General features: G+C 45.9%; 1 protein-coding gene across 2 annotated transcripts in view; it reads right to left on the reverse strand.

Annotated features, from left to right (window-relative positions):
• BRAP (BRCA1 associated protein) overlaps positions 1-17,454 on the reverse strand; it is a 68,494-nt gene that overhangs the window by 41,857 nt on the left and 9,183 nt on the right. For both annotated transcript variants that reach the window (XM_085880204.1, XM_085880205.1), the window contains exons 5-7: positions 16,340-16,529; positions 10,193-10,306; positions 9,867-10,015 (exon numbers count right to left, since the gene is read on the reverse strand). In XM_085880204.1, coding sequence (XP_085736330.1) covers positions 9,867-10,015; positions 10,193-10,306; positions 16,340-16,529 — 453 coding nt within the window. The remainder of the gene's footprint in view (positions 1-9,866; positions 10,016-10,192; positions 10,307-16,339; positions 16,530-17,454) is intronic.

Below are 17,454 nucleotides of genomic sequence, written 5' to 3' on the forward strand. Positions count from 1 at the left end.
AATTGAACTCACCTGTGGTGAGTTGCAGGTGCCTGCAATATAAAAATCATGAATTCAACCAGTTTGAATGGAGAAAAGGAGTCATTCTCCTGTTTTGTATCACTGTATGTACCACAAAGAGCATGGAGAAAAGAAAGAAAACGAGAGAATTGTCTGAGGAGGTCAGACACAAGATTGGAGCCAACCATGGACAATTTCAAGGCTACAAGTCCATCTCCAGAGACCTTGATGTTCCTGTGTCCACCGTATGCAATGTTATCAGGAAGTTTAAGCCCTCTGGCACTGTAGCCAACCCCCCTGGACGTGGCTGCAAGAGAAAACTTGATCAAAGATTGCAGCGAAGGATTGTTCGAATGGTGGAGAAAGCACCTCGATCAACTGCCAAACAGATTCAAGCTGACCTTCAGACATAAGGTATGACAGTTTCAACTTACACCATCTGTCGCCAACTCAATAAAAGGGTGTTCTATGGTCGGAGACCCAGGAGGACACCACTGCTGAGAGAGACACATAAGAAAGCCCAACTGGAGTTTGCTGAAACACACCTGAACAAAACAAAATCCTTCTGGGAGAATGTCCTGTCAACAGATGAGATCAAATTAGAGCTTTTTGGTAAAGCACGTCATCCCTATCTTTTCAGAAAACAAAATGAAGCCTTCAAAGAAAAGAACAGCTTCCCTACAGTCAAACATGGAGGAGTGGCCAGCAATTCCAACAGAACAGTGGCTTGTTCTGAAGTGACCAGCAATGAGCTCAGATTTAATTCCCATTGAGCACCTGTGGGGAGATCTGAAAACAGCAGTTGGGAGAAGGAACCCTTCAAATCTGGGAGAACTGGAGCAGTTCGCACAGGAAGAATGGGCCATCCTGCCAGTAGAGAGGTGGAGGAAGCTCGTTCATGGCTATAGGAAGAACTTCACTGCAGTTATTTTGTCCAAAGGACCAACTATTAAGTCGAGGGTTTCGATAATTTTGTCAATGTCATTTCATTTTATTTTCTGATTTAAAAGGATACATTAAGTTCTGAATCAAAAACAAAGGTTCTGTCATATTAACAGTGAAATAAAGAATTGTGGAGATTAAATACTTTCGTCAATTTAAACTTATTTTTGTAGAAAATTGTGAGTCATTTGAGAAAGGTGCAAGGGTGACACAATATTGTTGCGGATCCGGGGTGGCGGGATTCTCGCCCGACTCTTGGCGCCACCCTCACCACCACCGTCTTCGGGGTTTATAACGCCGGCCGGCTCAGCACAGGCCTCGGGTCACGTGCCTTCAATCGCGATACCAATGTAATCCTTGCACCTTGCCAGTTGGGGAAATAGAACCCCTGGTTACAGACTGGTTTTGTCAGATGCCGAGCGATTTCTGCCAGTCTGTAACCATTTTTGGTTTTATATGCCAATCGAACGGATCGTTCCTCGACGCGACACAAATTAATCCATAGCGGCAACTTCATACGAATTAACCAGATTTATTGGGGAACATCGGGGATCACAACACAAGCAAAATTCACCACAATGGTTTTATTAACAATCTTCAACCCGTTCTTAACTAGGGAACCACAGTCTACAGGTTTCGTGGGGGTCGCTACTGAAATATGCCTTATGCAACACGTGCAGACAAAGACAAACAGCATGCATGCAAGACAAGACAGAGTACTTGGTGATGTCTCATGGATGAGAGGAAAGTGTCAAAAAGCACGAATGTCGCTCGTAACAAGCAGATGTCCACGGATTCGAACTCCCAGCTCGAACCACGCCGCATGGCGAAATGGTGCTTGTCCTTTTGTCGCAGACCTGACGCACGCGGTCTCCGCGCGCTCTGGCCCCGTTTAATGTCGACGGCACAGGTCCGCCAGATCACCGATGGGCCTCAGCCGATCTCTCTCCAGGATTCAGCATACAAATCCAGGCCTGGCCCGTTCACCAGACAAGGCCCAAATCGAGGTTCTGAGCTCCGCAGGTGGATCGACAAACGTGGCGCGCTGTTGGTGTGAGCAGGGACCGTCAGAAGCTCTGGCGTCTCCTCTCCTGCCTTCCCGCCTCGAAGCCCGACTTCCGCTTCGTCCTCTCAGTTCCTCTCTCTCTGTCGAATCACCTTTTCTTTCCTTAGAGTCGATCGCCGATTTGACGTGCAGGCCGCCTCTCAAAGCCGGCTGCCGTCCCTCTCACGGCAGAATCCTTGACGTGCAGGTCGGTTCAGCGTCTCTCCCGGCAGATCCAACACTGTGCCTCCTTCGTTTGCTCTCTTCGAAGAGACTCCGAGCAAGCCTCGAGAACCCGACTGTTCTTCACACACAATACTCTTTTTCCCCTTCGTTTCTCTCTCGTTTTCGCTCGCTTCGACACACGAGGACGCCTTCTCTCTGCAACTGCTGACTAACTCCTCCCCTTTGCGTCACTTCCTCCATCTTGCCACACCCTCTCAATAGGCCACACCCCCTCCGCCGACTGGGAGGGGCCTATCCCGGGATGGGGTAGGAATAAGAGGGATCTCTCGGTCCTCCACCACCGCACAGACAATAAAACAGACTTTTTCAACTCCCAACACACATATAACATCCTTTTTACCAAACAACCTATCTATTCTTGCATTTAATGGGGGATCTGAGCTAATCCTATATTTATTCATCCAATAAGGGCCATTTCCGTAATACTATCCCCACCTTTCTCCCGAGGCTCTCCCGAGCCTCCATCTGGGGCAGCCCACGGCAATGGTCCTGTCCAACGTACAGCACAGATCTCCCATTTACTCTAACCCACAACATGGGAAGCACTTAACTCCAAAAACCAAAGTGTCACAGTAAGATTGGCATGTCCCTATCCTAATGTGTCGGGTCACCAATCTAACAAACAAATTCACACTCTATGCACACTACTTATGGATTTGAACGGGAGGGCATTCAATTTTACTTTTAACACCAATATTGGCATAGGAGTAGAACATTCAAAGATTCAAAGTTCTTTCACGTGTTCGCTCCTTCATGCCCCCCTCCCGGCAGTATTGTCCATTCACCCCTGAGCGTTTCCTCACTTCGTGGCCTTATTGGCCTCTCACCAGGTGAGTTCAGTCGGCCCAGTGGCCTAATCTCACAAAGAGTTTTTCGGCCCACTGAGCCCACAAAATGGCATGAATCTTCAGCCGCAACAGCCCACAAAAGCACTTTGGCCTCAACGGCCCACAAAAATGCTTCGGCCCATATGGCCTACTCACAAGCAGCAGCAGGCAACAAGGCCTGCATTGGACAACAGGTGACGCAGCAATGGTGGCACGGTGACATCGATGGTAAGCAAATGCAGTTTGGAGGTGTTCTTGAGGACGCAAATGGGTGTGATGACCTCAGACCAGGTGAGATGGAAGGTACCCTTAACCTTCCTTGCCTGACTTGTTTTGGTTAAGTTCTCCCCCTTTTTTTTTTTTTTCTTTCTCTCTTTTTTCTTTTCTTTTACAGACAGGATGGTGTGTTTCTTACTCAACTGTTATCTTCGTGGATGTGTGCTCATGACATACTGGTGGCCTCTCTGGCACTTGGAGAGGGTGACCGAGCCTGGCCCTTGTTAACAAATTCTCCCATCAACAGTACTCGTACCAGGTGTCACACATGAATGGTGCGGAGGAGAGTCCATCGAACCTAATCATTTACTTTTAGCTCTAGACAATGCGACAAACCCTGCTATGGCCAGAATGATCCGAATGACCCATTTTTCCTGACCTGGCACACTGTTCCATTCTAGTAAACCTGGGCAAGGCCCTCATTTGTCTTTTTCCATTTGGTGGTGCTAGGTATAACTCGCTGGCTGGGGAGTGTGACGACTACTAGGCCTCTTTGCCTGCTTCCAATCGGGGGTGGAGGACACCCAGCGACCTCGGGGTTCACCTGAGCGTGCTTCTGGTGCTCCTAACTAAGGGGTGGCTCTCTCGTGCCCCCATACTGTGCTCTCATAGCACTAAACCCTACGGTGCTCTCCTGGCACCTCTGACAGCCTTCACCTGCCAGGAACCGCCAAAGGCCTGGTGCCCTATTTCCCGACTCACCAACTTCCCATACCATGTCACACTACCAACCAGTATCCCCATACCTTGGCCTGCACCTACCCCTCACAGTCCGCCTGCACAATGGAACAGCAGCCAGAATCCATGTCAAATCCTCTAAGTCCCCCTAACCTGCACTAACTTGGTTAAGAGACTCCTACCGACAGGGTACGTTGTTCGCACTCACTCTCCTCATCTGCACAATCAGGCCATTCACCAAAACACTTTAGTCATTCATTCCACAGTGCCGCACACCCAGTCCACAACACCATCCAACACCTTTCACGTTTATGTGAAAACAACAACACACCAGTCCCTCGGTTACCACTTGGTCATCAAATTTAACTGGTACACTTTTTCATCAAACCCCAATTAATTTGTCACTACGTCCGTCGTCCGCTGGCCTCCTCCAGACTGCCCTAATTGTTTATTTCCAACAATTTAAACGAGACATCAAAATCTCTTCACCAGTCCCATGAAGCTCTCTGCATGGTTCGAACCAGGCATTTCAATCCTTCCTTAAAACAAGCCACTCTTTGTCATCCACTTGTTTCAGGTGTGTTTAACGCTCTGCCTGTAATGTCTCCACCACTCTTTCAATAATCACCCAAATCCACTCGTGCCACTATTATTCCTTCTGTCATCTCTCAATTTGCAATCACTTTCGGTACAACTCTCAATCAAGATTTTCACATCCCCATATAGCCTGCTTCTTTGGCTCATTGGAAGGGGAGTGAGGGAACGAATCCCTCATTACCCATTACATGAGCCCACCACCTTTCCGCCACGGCTCAATGGGGGCTGTGATCTACCGCCTCCTTTTCTCCAGGGCTCGCGGAAGTCAGGCAAACCCCAATCGGTGGAACGGCCTCCCCCTCTTCTCCAGGGTTTACGGAAATCAGGTAAACCCCAATCGGTGGAATGGCCTCCCCCTCTTCTCCATAACTCCCTGAAGACAGATAAACTCCATTCAGCTAGCCAAACCACTCGTGTGCTCAGAAAGGTCTGAAGACCAAGTGACACACGCCAGTGCCACCTGCCACTCATCTGCACTCCACTCCAAAAGTTCCTGTGAGGCTGATAGAGAAACTAAAATCCCATTTCTAAAGCCTGCTCCTGGATGCAGCACCTACAACTCTGTAAGAACACCTGCGGAGCTGTCCATTATGGTTTCCGTCCCCTGGCTCAAGTTCTGTCCTGGTGACATTTCTATTTCCCCTTGCACCTCAAACCTATTTCACCACTCATTCCACGCTCAGGACTCCTACACACAGCAGGCTGCACACATTCCAAGGTTATGTGTTGACATTCCACACCTTCAACCTTGCCTGTGTACTGACCAACTGCCTCGCACTCCAGGGTTACATTCTCGACCGCTAGGTGAGTACCCACACACACTTCGGCCTCGGCAGCACATACCGGTGCTGTAGTCTGGACTGTGGGCTCACAGCATTCGTTCACAGGCACTCCACACCCATTCAGGGGTCACGCATACGTGCACCCCATCAGACAGAGTCTCTTCGTAAACATAAAATTCAATTTCTACCTTAAGCTCATCGTCCGCACCATGTATGCATGTACCCACGTACCTGCTTCGTTCCAGAGTCACCTCTGCCCGGTCGCTTCTCTCCAGCAGGTAGCTCATCATCGGTTAGCCACACTACTCCGGGGCTGTCAGCTCCACATGCTGGACCTGCTCAAAAGGTATCTCACTCGTCAACAACCCCGCATGCTCCCTCAATGTCTCAATCACCAGGGTTTGCTTTAATTGTGGTGTCATCCGACGAGTGATGTCAATCAAGTTCCGCACCACCAACATTACTCCCTGTGGTGATATCACACATCCCATATTATTGTGCTATTCTACTTCCTGGCTCCATTTTCCTTCCCATTTGAGTCGTTCTTCCTCTCCGAGCTTTTTTAGTTGTTCGTTATCTTTCCGGAGTTTTTCCATCACGTGGACTCCAACTTTGCTCTCTCCTTGAGTTGGTCAGTTTCAAATTCGTTTTCTTTTTGTTTTCTACCCCACCGTCTCTCAGGTTCTTCATTCTCCAATCTCATCGTTTCCTTCAATTGGCTGATTTCCCTTTCCTGCTTCATTCGTTGTTCTTTCACGATCTCCTCGTACTCCAACCTTGCTTTGGCTTCTCACTGTTCGATCTGCACAGTGTGGTTCCTTAACGTTTCATTCTCCATTCTCTTCCTGTCCTCCCTTAACATCCTCACTTCGTTTTGTAATTCCCTCTCTTCGCTTTGGCGTTTCTGTAACTCAGAAGCTTTTTTCCATAATTCCTCTCTCGCCTCCTCACCTCTTTTGCATGCTTCCTCCCTCAATTTGTCCCTTTTCTTACTGTATTCCTCTAGTTCTTCCAGGCCTTTCGTTTTTCTTTTTATCTCCTGTTCTCGGATTTCTCTTATCCGATTGCCTGCTCTTACCTCTTCCTTCAGTTGTCTCAATTCCAAATCGTGTTCCCGTTTTCCCTTTTCCAGCTTTGTTTCCCATTCTTCTTCCAAGTTCTCCACATCCTGGTTGTTACTAATTTGCTCCTCCTCTATTCTTTTGTTCAGGTTGCTCTTCTCTTGTTCCAACTTATTAGGTACTCCCCTCTACTTTCCTCATTTCTCCCTGTAGTTCTTTGAACTGTCTTGACTTTTCCAACAATTCTTCCTTCCTTTGCTCCAGAGATTTCTCTCCTCTTTTTATCTTCTGTTCTCGGCTCTTATCTGATTGCCTGATCTTACCTGTTCCTTCAGTTGTTTGAATTCCAAATCGTGTTTCCGTTTTTCCTCTTCCAGCTTTGTTTCCCATTCTTCCTCCAAGTTCTTCCTATCCCGAGAGTTACTAATTTGCTCCTCCTCTTTTCTTTTATTCAGTTTGCTCGCCTTTTGTACCAAAAACCCACGAAACCATTCTACTTTCATCGTTTCTCCATGTAGTTCCACGCCTGTGTCGGCTAAGAACTTTTCCAGCTCCCGAATTCGTTCCTGTGCATCAGCCAATTGTTGTGACTCCCCGTGCACACAATCCTCCTGAACCTCGTCTGCGCGCCGCCGTGCCTCGTCCTATTCAATGGCAAATGAATGCAAATCCTCTATACAGTCATCACCACACCTCCACCGCTCCAAGGCCGACGACAATTGTGTCTGAAGCTTGCCAATGTATGCGCCGGCGTCCTGATTCATCTGCCCCGGCGTATACCGTGTCCACTTGGCCTGAACCGGTGGGCGGGAGGAGTTTCCTTCGTGCCTTGCGCTATAATTAGCCCACTCCCGCTTCGTGTCGCGCCGAGATGGAGCCGCGCCACCATTTTGCGACTCCATTTTCTTTATAATTTGCAAGTTTTTCCTCCGATCCGCTCAAGCATAAAATCAAATCAAATTAGGACCATTTTTTTTTTTTGTAACCAATGTACGGGGTGCAAAATGCACCACTGGTCCAAATATCCCGCTCCCGACTACCAATTGCTAACACAATTGGTGTTCTGCAAATTTACGGAGATGGAAGCGGAGAGTTCGTCGCCCCACTCCTGACAGCCAAATATTGCGGATCCGGGGTGGCGGGATTCTCGCCCGACTCTTGGCACCACCCTCACCACCGCCGTCTCCAGGGTTTATAACGCCAGCCGGCTCAGCACAGGCCTCGGGTCACGCGTCTTCAATCGCGATACCAACGTAATCCTTGTCCCTTGCCAGTTGGGGAAATAGAACCCCTGGTTACAGACTGGTTTTGTCAGATGCCGAGCGTTTTCTGCCAGTCTGTAACCATTTTTGGTTTTATATGCCAATCGAACGGATCGTTCCTCGACGCGACACAAATTAATCCATAGCGGCAACTTCATACGAATTAACCAGATTTATTGGGGAACATCAGGGATCACAACACAAGCAAAATTCACGACAATGGTTTTATTAACAATCCTCAACCCGTTCTTAACAAGGGAACCACGGTCTACAGGTTTCGAAGGGGTCGCTACCGAAATATGCCTTATACAACACGTGCAGACAAAGACAAACAGCATGCATGCAAGACAAGACAGAGTCCTTGGTGATGTGTCATGGACGAGAGGAAAGTGTCAAAAAGCACGAATGTCGCTCGTAACAAGCGGATGTCCACGGATTTGAACTCCCAGCTCGAACCACGCTGCGTTGCAAAATGGGGCTTGTCCTTTTGTCACAGACCTCACGCACGCGGTCTCCACGCGCTCTGGCCCCACGCAACGTCGACGGCACAAGTCCGCCAGATCAACGATGGGCCTCAGCCGATCTCTCTCCAGGGTTCAGCATACAAATCCAGGCCTGGCCCGTTCACCAGACAAGGCCCAAATCGAGGTTCTGAGCTCCGCAGGCGGATCGACAATCGTGTCGTGCCGTTGGTGTGAGCAGGGACCGTCAGAAGCTCCGGCGTCTCCTCTCCTGCCTTCCCGCCTCGAAGCCTGACTTCCGCTTCGTCCTCCCAGCTACGCTCTCTGTCGAATAACCTTTTCTTTTGTTGGAGTCGGTCGCCGATTTGACGTGCAGGCCGCCTCTCAAAGCCGGCTGCCGTCCCTCTCACGGCAGAATCCTCGACGTTCAGGTCGGTTCAGCGTCTCTCCCGGCAGATCCAACACTGTGCCTCCTTCGTTCGCTCACTTCGAAGCGACTCCGAGCACGCCTCGAGAACCCGACTGTTCTTCACACACAATACTCTTTTTTTTTCCCCCCCTTCGTTTCTCTCTCGTTTTTGCTCGCTTCGACACAAGAGGAAGCCTTCTCTCTGCGACTGCTGACTAACTCTTCCCCTTTGCGTCACTTCCTCCCTCTCACCACACCCTCTCTCCAGGCCACACCTCCTCAGCTGACTGGGAGGGGCCTATCCCGGGATGGGGTAGGAATAAGAGGGATCTCTCAGTCCTCCACCACTGCACAGACAATAAAACAGCCTTTTACACCTCTCGACACACATATAACGTCCTTTTTACCAAACAACATATCGATACATGCATTTAATGGGGGATCTGAGCTAATCCTATATTTAGTAGTCCAATAAGGGCCATTTCTGTAACAATATTTTTGGCCACGACTGTATAGGTGTGTGTACACACACACACACACACACACACACACACACACACACACACACACACACACACACACACACACACACACACACACACACTGGCCGAATCAATCGTCCCCAGCTGTGATGAGGATTACATACTTAAACTAGAACGAGTCGGTAGGGCACATACCTACGCCAGGCTGAACAGTTTACATTTTGCATCCCACGGATAGGCCAGATCCAGATCCGAATCCGAATCTTCACCAAAATCAAATCAATTAGTCCATGTCAAGCACCCAATCTGTCCACCAAGTTTTGTCCGAATCCGTTTGTACCAATCTTTTGATATATCGTGCTATGTAATCGACTTTGGCCCTCAATCTCAATTGTGAAGAATCAATTTTACAAAATAAATAAATAAATAAATAAACAAACAAACAAATATAACTTTCGCATGCGGATCTTCAACAAAATCTCATCAATTCGCCCTTGTTAAACTTCCAACCTGCCCACAAAGTTTCATCCGAATCCGTCCATAACTTTTTGAGATACCCTGCTCACAGACAAACAGACGAGGGGTGAAAACACAACCTCCATCGACCTTCGGTAGCGGGGATAACCAACACTCAGGCGTTCTCATCAAAGAAGGCTGCATAAAAAAAAGCATCCAAGAAAAGCTACACAAGGATTTTTTGGGTAGCTTTTCACAACCTTCTTTGACTAAAAGGATTCATGATAAAGCAAAGACGAAGAATACTGGATAATAACTCTGACAGAGAAGCCACAGCCTTACGTTGTGTCAGCCCAAGGCTGCAGGCAAGTGCTGTGGAAAGAGTGGTTGCAGAGTATCGTGAGCACACCGCTCACCGCCTCATCCATCCTCTCGAGGCAGATAATGCATGGCGGCAACTCTGTGAGGCCCATCACCGGCATGCTTGCACCCTGGAATCGATTAGCATTGGATGAAAAGCTCATGGTGAGGAATACATGTCAAAGTACAACATTTCGATGAAAAACACCAACAAGTCATTAGTCTGTTACTGGTTGCCGATTTGTTGCACCCTTGTCACGCCATGACAGACCTACTTAACGTGGAAGTGCAGAGACGATGGTATTTACCTGATCAGAACGGACAGTTTCTGCTTTCTTGACATACACTAGGTGGCACGTCTCTTCCTCCAACGAAGAGAAACGGCGTCCATTGAACTCTGTGTAGAACTCATCCGCTGCTGTCTGACACCACAGTTTGGAAAACGTCGTAAAACAATTGGAGTGAGGAGTGCAATAATACATACCGTCTGACACCATGGCACACTGGTGGTGAACATACCCTCGAGTTACGTCGCTCGAGCGCAATGATTGGCCCAGCTATAAACTGTCAGATTGGTGCCTCGTAAACGAGATGAGTCATGAAGTGCACCATCCCTCGGATGGACATCAGGTCGCTCGGTGTTCCGTTTGCGAACGTTAACGATCCCACCGTCTCTTGTGAAGAGTTAGCACAGATATCCTCATCAAATTTCTGCCACATTGAAATGCCAGGCCTGGCCAATGCCAAAAGAAGATGGGAATAATTGAGCAGTTAAAGTAAGAGCGGTACAACAATAAATAGTCATTATCTTGTCAGGATATGAAAAACGCTTTACTTTAATAAGGGGCTGAGATAGTACATTGCACGTGTAGGGCGAAGCATCAATGTGTGCGCCATCCATCGGAAGGGCGTCAAGCCGTAGGACCCGTCTGCCAGCACCGGTCGTTGGTGACCTGTACGTCGGTACTTATTTCGCCGACCTCGGAAGGATGACAGGCTGAGTCAACCCCACCTGGTGTTAATTCAGCGGCCGACGGGGCTCGAACTCAGGACCCTAAGATTCCAAGCCAGCCACCCTGACCACCAAGCCAACACCAGGCTTCCCTGCATATCCCATGACACCAGGTGACAACACCTTGTAATCGTAGAATGTGGTTGTTGTGGAAGATGCTGCTCAGACAGTACAGCATGCCCTTCAATGTCACAGGTTTGAATATCGCGGTTTTAACCAATTGTGGGAAACTTCTTTGTGTGCCATTTTAGTCGTGGGGGCTGAATTTTGACCAATCGCGGTTTTTGAGCAGAGTTATGACAGTTATCTCGCACCACAAGCCTTTTGTTGTTTCTCGCTCACGCATCGTTAATAAGGGCGCCAAAGCATAGAACGAAGGATAAAAGCGATTTACTTTATTTATTCTCTGGTTTACGGAGCTGCAGAACGATATATAAACGAGAAACATCGACGGATTACAAAGGAAAAGGATTTAGGAGATCAAGAGGTGATGAAGACAAGATACAGAAGAGGGGACAGGGGCAGGGTGCAGGGGGGGGGGGGTGCCTTTTTTAACCTGCGTCAACCACAGGAGGAGACCATCATAAACTGATTCATATTTATTACCTTCGCCACCAGAGTCGGACGGAGGTTACGTTTTTACCCGTGTCTGTCTGTTTGTGAGCAGGACATCTCAAAAAGTTATGGACGTATTCAGCCAAAATTTGATGGACAGGTAGAGTGTGTGACGTGGAAGAATCGATTCGATTTGGTGAAGATCCGGACATGAGAATTGTTGAAGCGATTTTTCACCATTTAGAGATGGGTCCAAAAACGATATATAGCAGGATATCTCAAAAAGTTGTTGACAGATTCGGACGAAACTTGGTGGAAGAGTGCTTGGGTGACAAGAACAAGCAAACTCGAATTTGGTTCAGGTCCGGATTCAGATCCAACCTCTCAGTGGGATACAAAATTTAAACTGTTCCACCTGGCGGAGGTACGCGCTCTACCCAGTGCTGCCCTAGTTACCCTCGCCGAAGGAGAGGGTATTGCATTTGGGTCAGTTTATCTGTCCGTCTGTTACTTGTCAAAAAAAAAAATGTATTTAGACAAGTATGTTGATCACTTCCATTTGTTTGTCCGCTCACCATTAATTGCTTGCAGGTGACAATTTTAAACCGATCTTTATGAAACCACCAAATGGTGGAGTCGGTGGTCCAACAGAATTTTATTTATTTTCCGGGTCAAAAGGTCATCATCGGCCAAAGGTCAGCAACTTCTTCAAATTTCTAAAATCCTCAATTTTCATCCGATTGAATTCAAATTTGAGGAGGATATGCATATCAGGATATGCAAGTCAGGTCACTGAATTCAACCATTATTTTTGAGGTCAACAGAGGCCAAAAGGTCAACATAGGCCGAATTTCTAAAATTGTCAATTTTCATCCAATTCACTTGGAATTTGAAGACCATTTTCATATCAGCTCACTGAATACAACCACCAATTATTTTTGAGGCCAGCAAATGCCAAAACGTCAACATAGGTCAAAGGTCAACAACTTCGAGGTGAAATTTCTTAAATCCTCAATTTTCATCCGATTGACTTGGAATTTGAACAGGATTTGCATATCAGATCGATAAATTCAACCACCAATTACTTTTGATGTTATCACAGATCAAAAGGTAAACATAGTCCAAAACGTCAGGCCAAAACAGGCCAAATTTTTTTCTTGTTTCTAAAATTGTCAATTTTCATCCGATTGACTTGAAATTTGAAGAACATTTGCATATCAGGTCGCTGAATTAAACCACCTATTAATTTTGAGATCAACGTATGCCAAAAGGTCGACATAGGCCAATTTGGGCCAAATTTTCTTAAATCCTCAATTTTCATCTGATTGACTTGAAATTTGAACAGGATTTGCATATCAGGTCAATAAATTCAACCACCTATTACTTTCGAGGTTATCATAGGTCAAAAGGTCAACATGGGCCATAAGGTCAACCTCAAATAGGCCAAATTTTAAAATTGGTTCTAAAATCATCAATTTTCATTCGATCGACTTGAAATTTGAAGAGCATTTTCATGTCAGGTCGCTGAATTCAACCATCTATAAATTTCAAGATCAAAAGGTCAACACAGGCTTAATTTCTGAAATTGATTGATAGGGCTAAAAACTAAATATATCACTATATCTCAAAAAGTTGTGGACGAGTATGACAAAACAAGGTGGACGAGTTGAATAGGTGACAAGAACAAGTGGATTGGATTTTGGTTGAGATCCAGACTATTAGTGGGATACAAAACGTGAAGTGTTCCACCAAGGAGATGTATGCGCTCTACCGAGTGCCATTCTACTTTGTGCTGTTTTGCCAAGTTGTCACTCTATGAGTGAGTTTTCATTTGTTTGTTTATCCACGCAGAACTTTAGTGTTTTTCACCGCAACCACTTGTTGGATTGAGAATAAATTTTCACCATAGGAGCAACTACATATGTGGAATGTTTATTGATTATGACATCATAGGTCACGTGGTGTGGCAGCCATAAAATGGAAAAACTTTGGACCTCTCTATCTCATGAAACTGCACCAAGAAAAAAATTGAAACTTGCCACATGGCAAGTACTCCTCATGAGGAATAAGTGTGATTTTATCATGACGTCATAGGTGCCTTCGTTATGACATCATAATTGCATAACATGACATCTGATCAATCTGAAATTTTTTGAGGATCATCTAGGGGAAAAACATTAAAAAATTTAAAAAAAAAAAAAAAAAAAAAAAAAAAAAAAAAAAAAAAAAACTTTACAAGTATGTCCGCCTATCCGTTAGGAACAAAAGGTTCACACGGTTTGGCAACTATGTTGGATTTACCCTAAAACCGATAAAAAAAAATTCTTTTTCTCTAGAATGGCTGGGCAGATCAAGGGGAAATTTCACACAAATGCTCCCCAAGCCTTAGGGATACCAGAGTATTCATGAATAATTGATAAGTCACATGGTCTGGCAGTCATATTGGATTGAGCGAAATTCATTTCAAAAATTCTCTTGAACCTCTTCATCGATCGATGTGAAATCTCACAATTATGATCTATTGGTGCTGGGGAATATACATATATTTTAAATTTAAACCCGATTGGAGGCATGGTGTGGCAGCCAGAATTACTTAATTTTTTGATATGGATTTTTATTTATTTATTTATTTTGAATAAGGTTCACTTGGCTGTGCCTTGATGGGTTTGAGGGTGGAGGACTCACAGCTGAAACCCAAATCCTATCCAGGTTCTTCCTGATGACTTCACCTCTGCTCTTCTCTTGTTTGGGTTCCTTCTGATGACTCAAAAACAGGACTGTACCAATTTGGTCTTCCATTCGATTTGAATTGAATATATTTTAAATCCCATTCTAAATTCAATTGAATGATAATTATAAACGTCATGGGTCAGGCTCAGGTGTCTGATCAAAGCGGGGTTGCATCAAAGCAGGACGTCTTGGTATCCGGTCATCACTGCCAGCAGTTATGAAGTGGCAGTTGTAGTTATACCTTTTATTAATTATGTAACACACCAGTACACAAACACCACACAAAACAAGTCCTGGGGAGGGTTTGCAATATATGATTGCTCTTTTTCTTGTTTCAATTGCAATGTATAATTTTGGTGTCCCCAACTTTCCTCTCTAGTCTGTATTTTCGACGTCGAGGACCCTAACCCCTTTATTCCCATAGGCCCTTGGTTTTAACTGTTGCGGTTTTGAATATCGTGGCATTTTCCAGGAACGGTTTGCTGTATAAACAAATTCATGTACCCAGGTAGTTCACATGTTACAAGTGAATGGCTGTCTTTGGCTCGGAAGAGCAACCACGACGAGGAGCATCCCCGGTATTACTTTTGAAGTTTACGTTCTCCAGTGTGAAAACTGGCACACACATACACAAGGTAGACTGGTAAAACCGAGATAAAATGATGAAGATTCAAGGCCACACGTCTTCATTACAGCTGCAAGGTCTTCCAAAATGACTGTCTTAATTAATGCAAGAGTCTCAAAATTTATCAGATAGCTGCTAAGAAATAAAAAAAGGAGTTTTCCATACTACGTATAATTCACTTTTATAGGTGCAATCGCAGTACTGTAGAGTTATTGTTGTCTACAATAAAAACGACCCCTTCAGAAAGGAAAAAGAACAAATGTTAATTGTATGCATTTGCAACATCAGTTAGATGAAGAAACTAAAATTTTGCAAGTGCTAAATTTCTTCATCCATTCAGCAGTTATTGTCTCTAACTTACTCCGAAACAAATCATCGTCGTCATTCGTACACAGCATGTTGCTTCGTTGCTTTGGGTTAGCATCAGTTCTTGCAGGTATGCGGCTGTGTCGCTGATGTAGTGCCCCTTGCATGGCAGAGCAGGAATTTGGAATTTGTTCAGGGTGCCGGCGATAGCTTGTCAACTCCTTGTGAAGGACACCATGGGGTCTTTGACGTCCGCCGACTAACGACAGCGGACGAGTCACCGAGCTTAACGTCCATCCGAGGGATGGCGCACACACACACCGATGGATCGCCGTGCATGCGGAAAAAAAGGATGGAAGTTTATAGCTGGGCCAAGATTTGTACCCAGGAGAGACAGCTCAGAAGCGAGAGTGAAGAAATGAAAGGTAACTTCATTGACCAATCAGAATAGACAGCATTGCAGTCACAGCAGAGAACTAAATTGATACTGTATTCCACTAAACCTGAATGCTTCCTGGTTGGCTAAATGCATCTGCTGAGCTAAAAACATGATCCCTGGACTATGTGTGGAAATATGTCACGATACAAAGGGGCATGGGAGAGGTGGGGGTAAAAAAAAAAACACATTTTGCCATGGAATATTGTTTTCACCAAAAACATTACTTATATTTTAATAGAATTGGTAAAATAACTCAACAATCACTGGGAAGGAAACAACAAATAAAAGAAACAAACAATGAAACATTTGGATTGAGTTTTGCTTCGTGATCATGTTGAAGATGTTTTGACTACTTCTCGAAACATGACAAAAGGTGCCTTGCCAGATTTCCTCAACTTAGAGATGGTACGTTTGTACAGCTACTGGCAAGTTGCCCGTGCCCACACAAGAATATAAACGGGGTAGCCCCCACCCAGCCCCCCAATACCACAAGGGATGGAGGAGGAAAAAAATGCAAATTGCGTCTTCTGTAAAGAGCCGGCAAGCTGGGAGCAACAATTCACATTTATTTCCACATCTGATGCAATTTAAATGCTCTAACGGCAGCAAGGTGCTCCATTTCAAACCGTTTGTTCGATATATATGTAGCTATTTGGTGATTAGGGTCAGTAATAAAAATTTGTGTTGGAATCAAAGCCAGTGACCAATTGCAAATTAATCGTAGGATGATCACGTGACCTGGAACGACAGTCATTTTTCTACAAATCCTCCAAAATCAGCCATCTTACCAGTGAATGAAAAAGAAGCAGTAGCATGTACTGGTTTGGAGTAGAATCACGAACCACTTTAAGATGTCGCAGAGAATCTGCTACCGGTGCCAAGAACGACAGCAGTTCCCGGCTCGACGCCCATGCTGGAACGGACAGCATTGCGAGAAGACAACTGCGCCTTGCTGGACCGGACAGCGGCACTGGCTGGCTGTGAATCAAACAAACAAACAAACATTTCTCCAAATGATGAATCAATAAAAAAATAAAACTGTCAATGCCAACAATGTAAATATATCCCAGGCAAGAGCTACACAGTCATAAGATGCATCTCCACATTTCATGAAGGGGGGGGGGGTTGGGGTGAGGAAGGGGGAGCAATGCATTTCCATGGACATGGAATATTAATTTTTGGCAACCATATTAATGTATTAGGCTGGTTTTTTTCGCCATCATTTTTTTTCTTTGCCATTTCGCCATATACATTTGCCACCCACCAGGCAGATGCCTGGCCCATCCCCCATCTCCTTGAGATGCTGATCAACCTGCTGCAATCACGAGGCACATGGTCAGCCCGTTGGCCTCCTCCACTCATGAGGCTCCCTCGCTGAGAGAATCTGGTGAGCAGGATCAGCGTCAGGAAAACGAGCCACATGTCCATACAGCTGCAGCTGATGCGCACGGACTATGCAGGCAGCAAATAATATTTGAGTCTCTCTCAGGAACCGCTCGTTGGACACAAAGTCCGACCAGCGATAGCCAAGGATTCTCCAAAGATACCTGGTACCAAAGGAATTTAGTCTCAGTCTCAGATCCCTGGTCAAAGTCCAAGTCTCACATCCATAGAGCAAGACTGGAAGCACCAAGGACCTGAAGACTCGGACATTCGTCCTCCCACACAGGTACCGGGAGCGCCACACCCCATGATCCAGTGAATCCATGACTCCCCAGGCCTGACCCAGATATCTGTTGACCTCTGGCTCACAGCCAGCAGAGACATGAATATCACTGCCAAGGTAAGTGAATCTCTCCATGACCTCAACATCCTCCCCACAAACAAGTACAGAGAGGACAGCAGCATCCAAGATGTCAATGAAAGCCTGGATCTTAGTTTTGACCCAGGAAACCCATAATCC

Source organism: Eptatretus burgeri, chromosome 4 (genome assembly GCF_056783735.1).
Source record: "Eptatretus burgeri isolate ZD-2024b chromosome 4, Ebu_testis_v1, whole genome shotgun sequence".
Classification (NCBI taxonomy): Eukaryota; Metazoa; Chordata; class Myxini; order Myxiniformes; family Myxinidae; genus Eptatretus; species Eptatretus burgeri.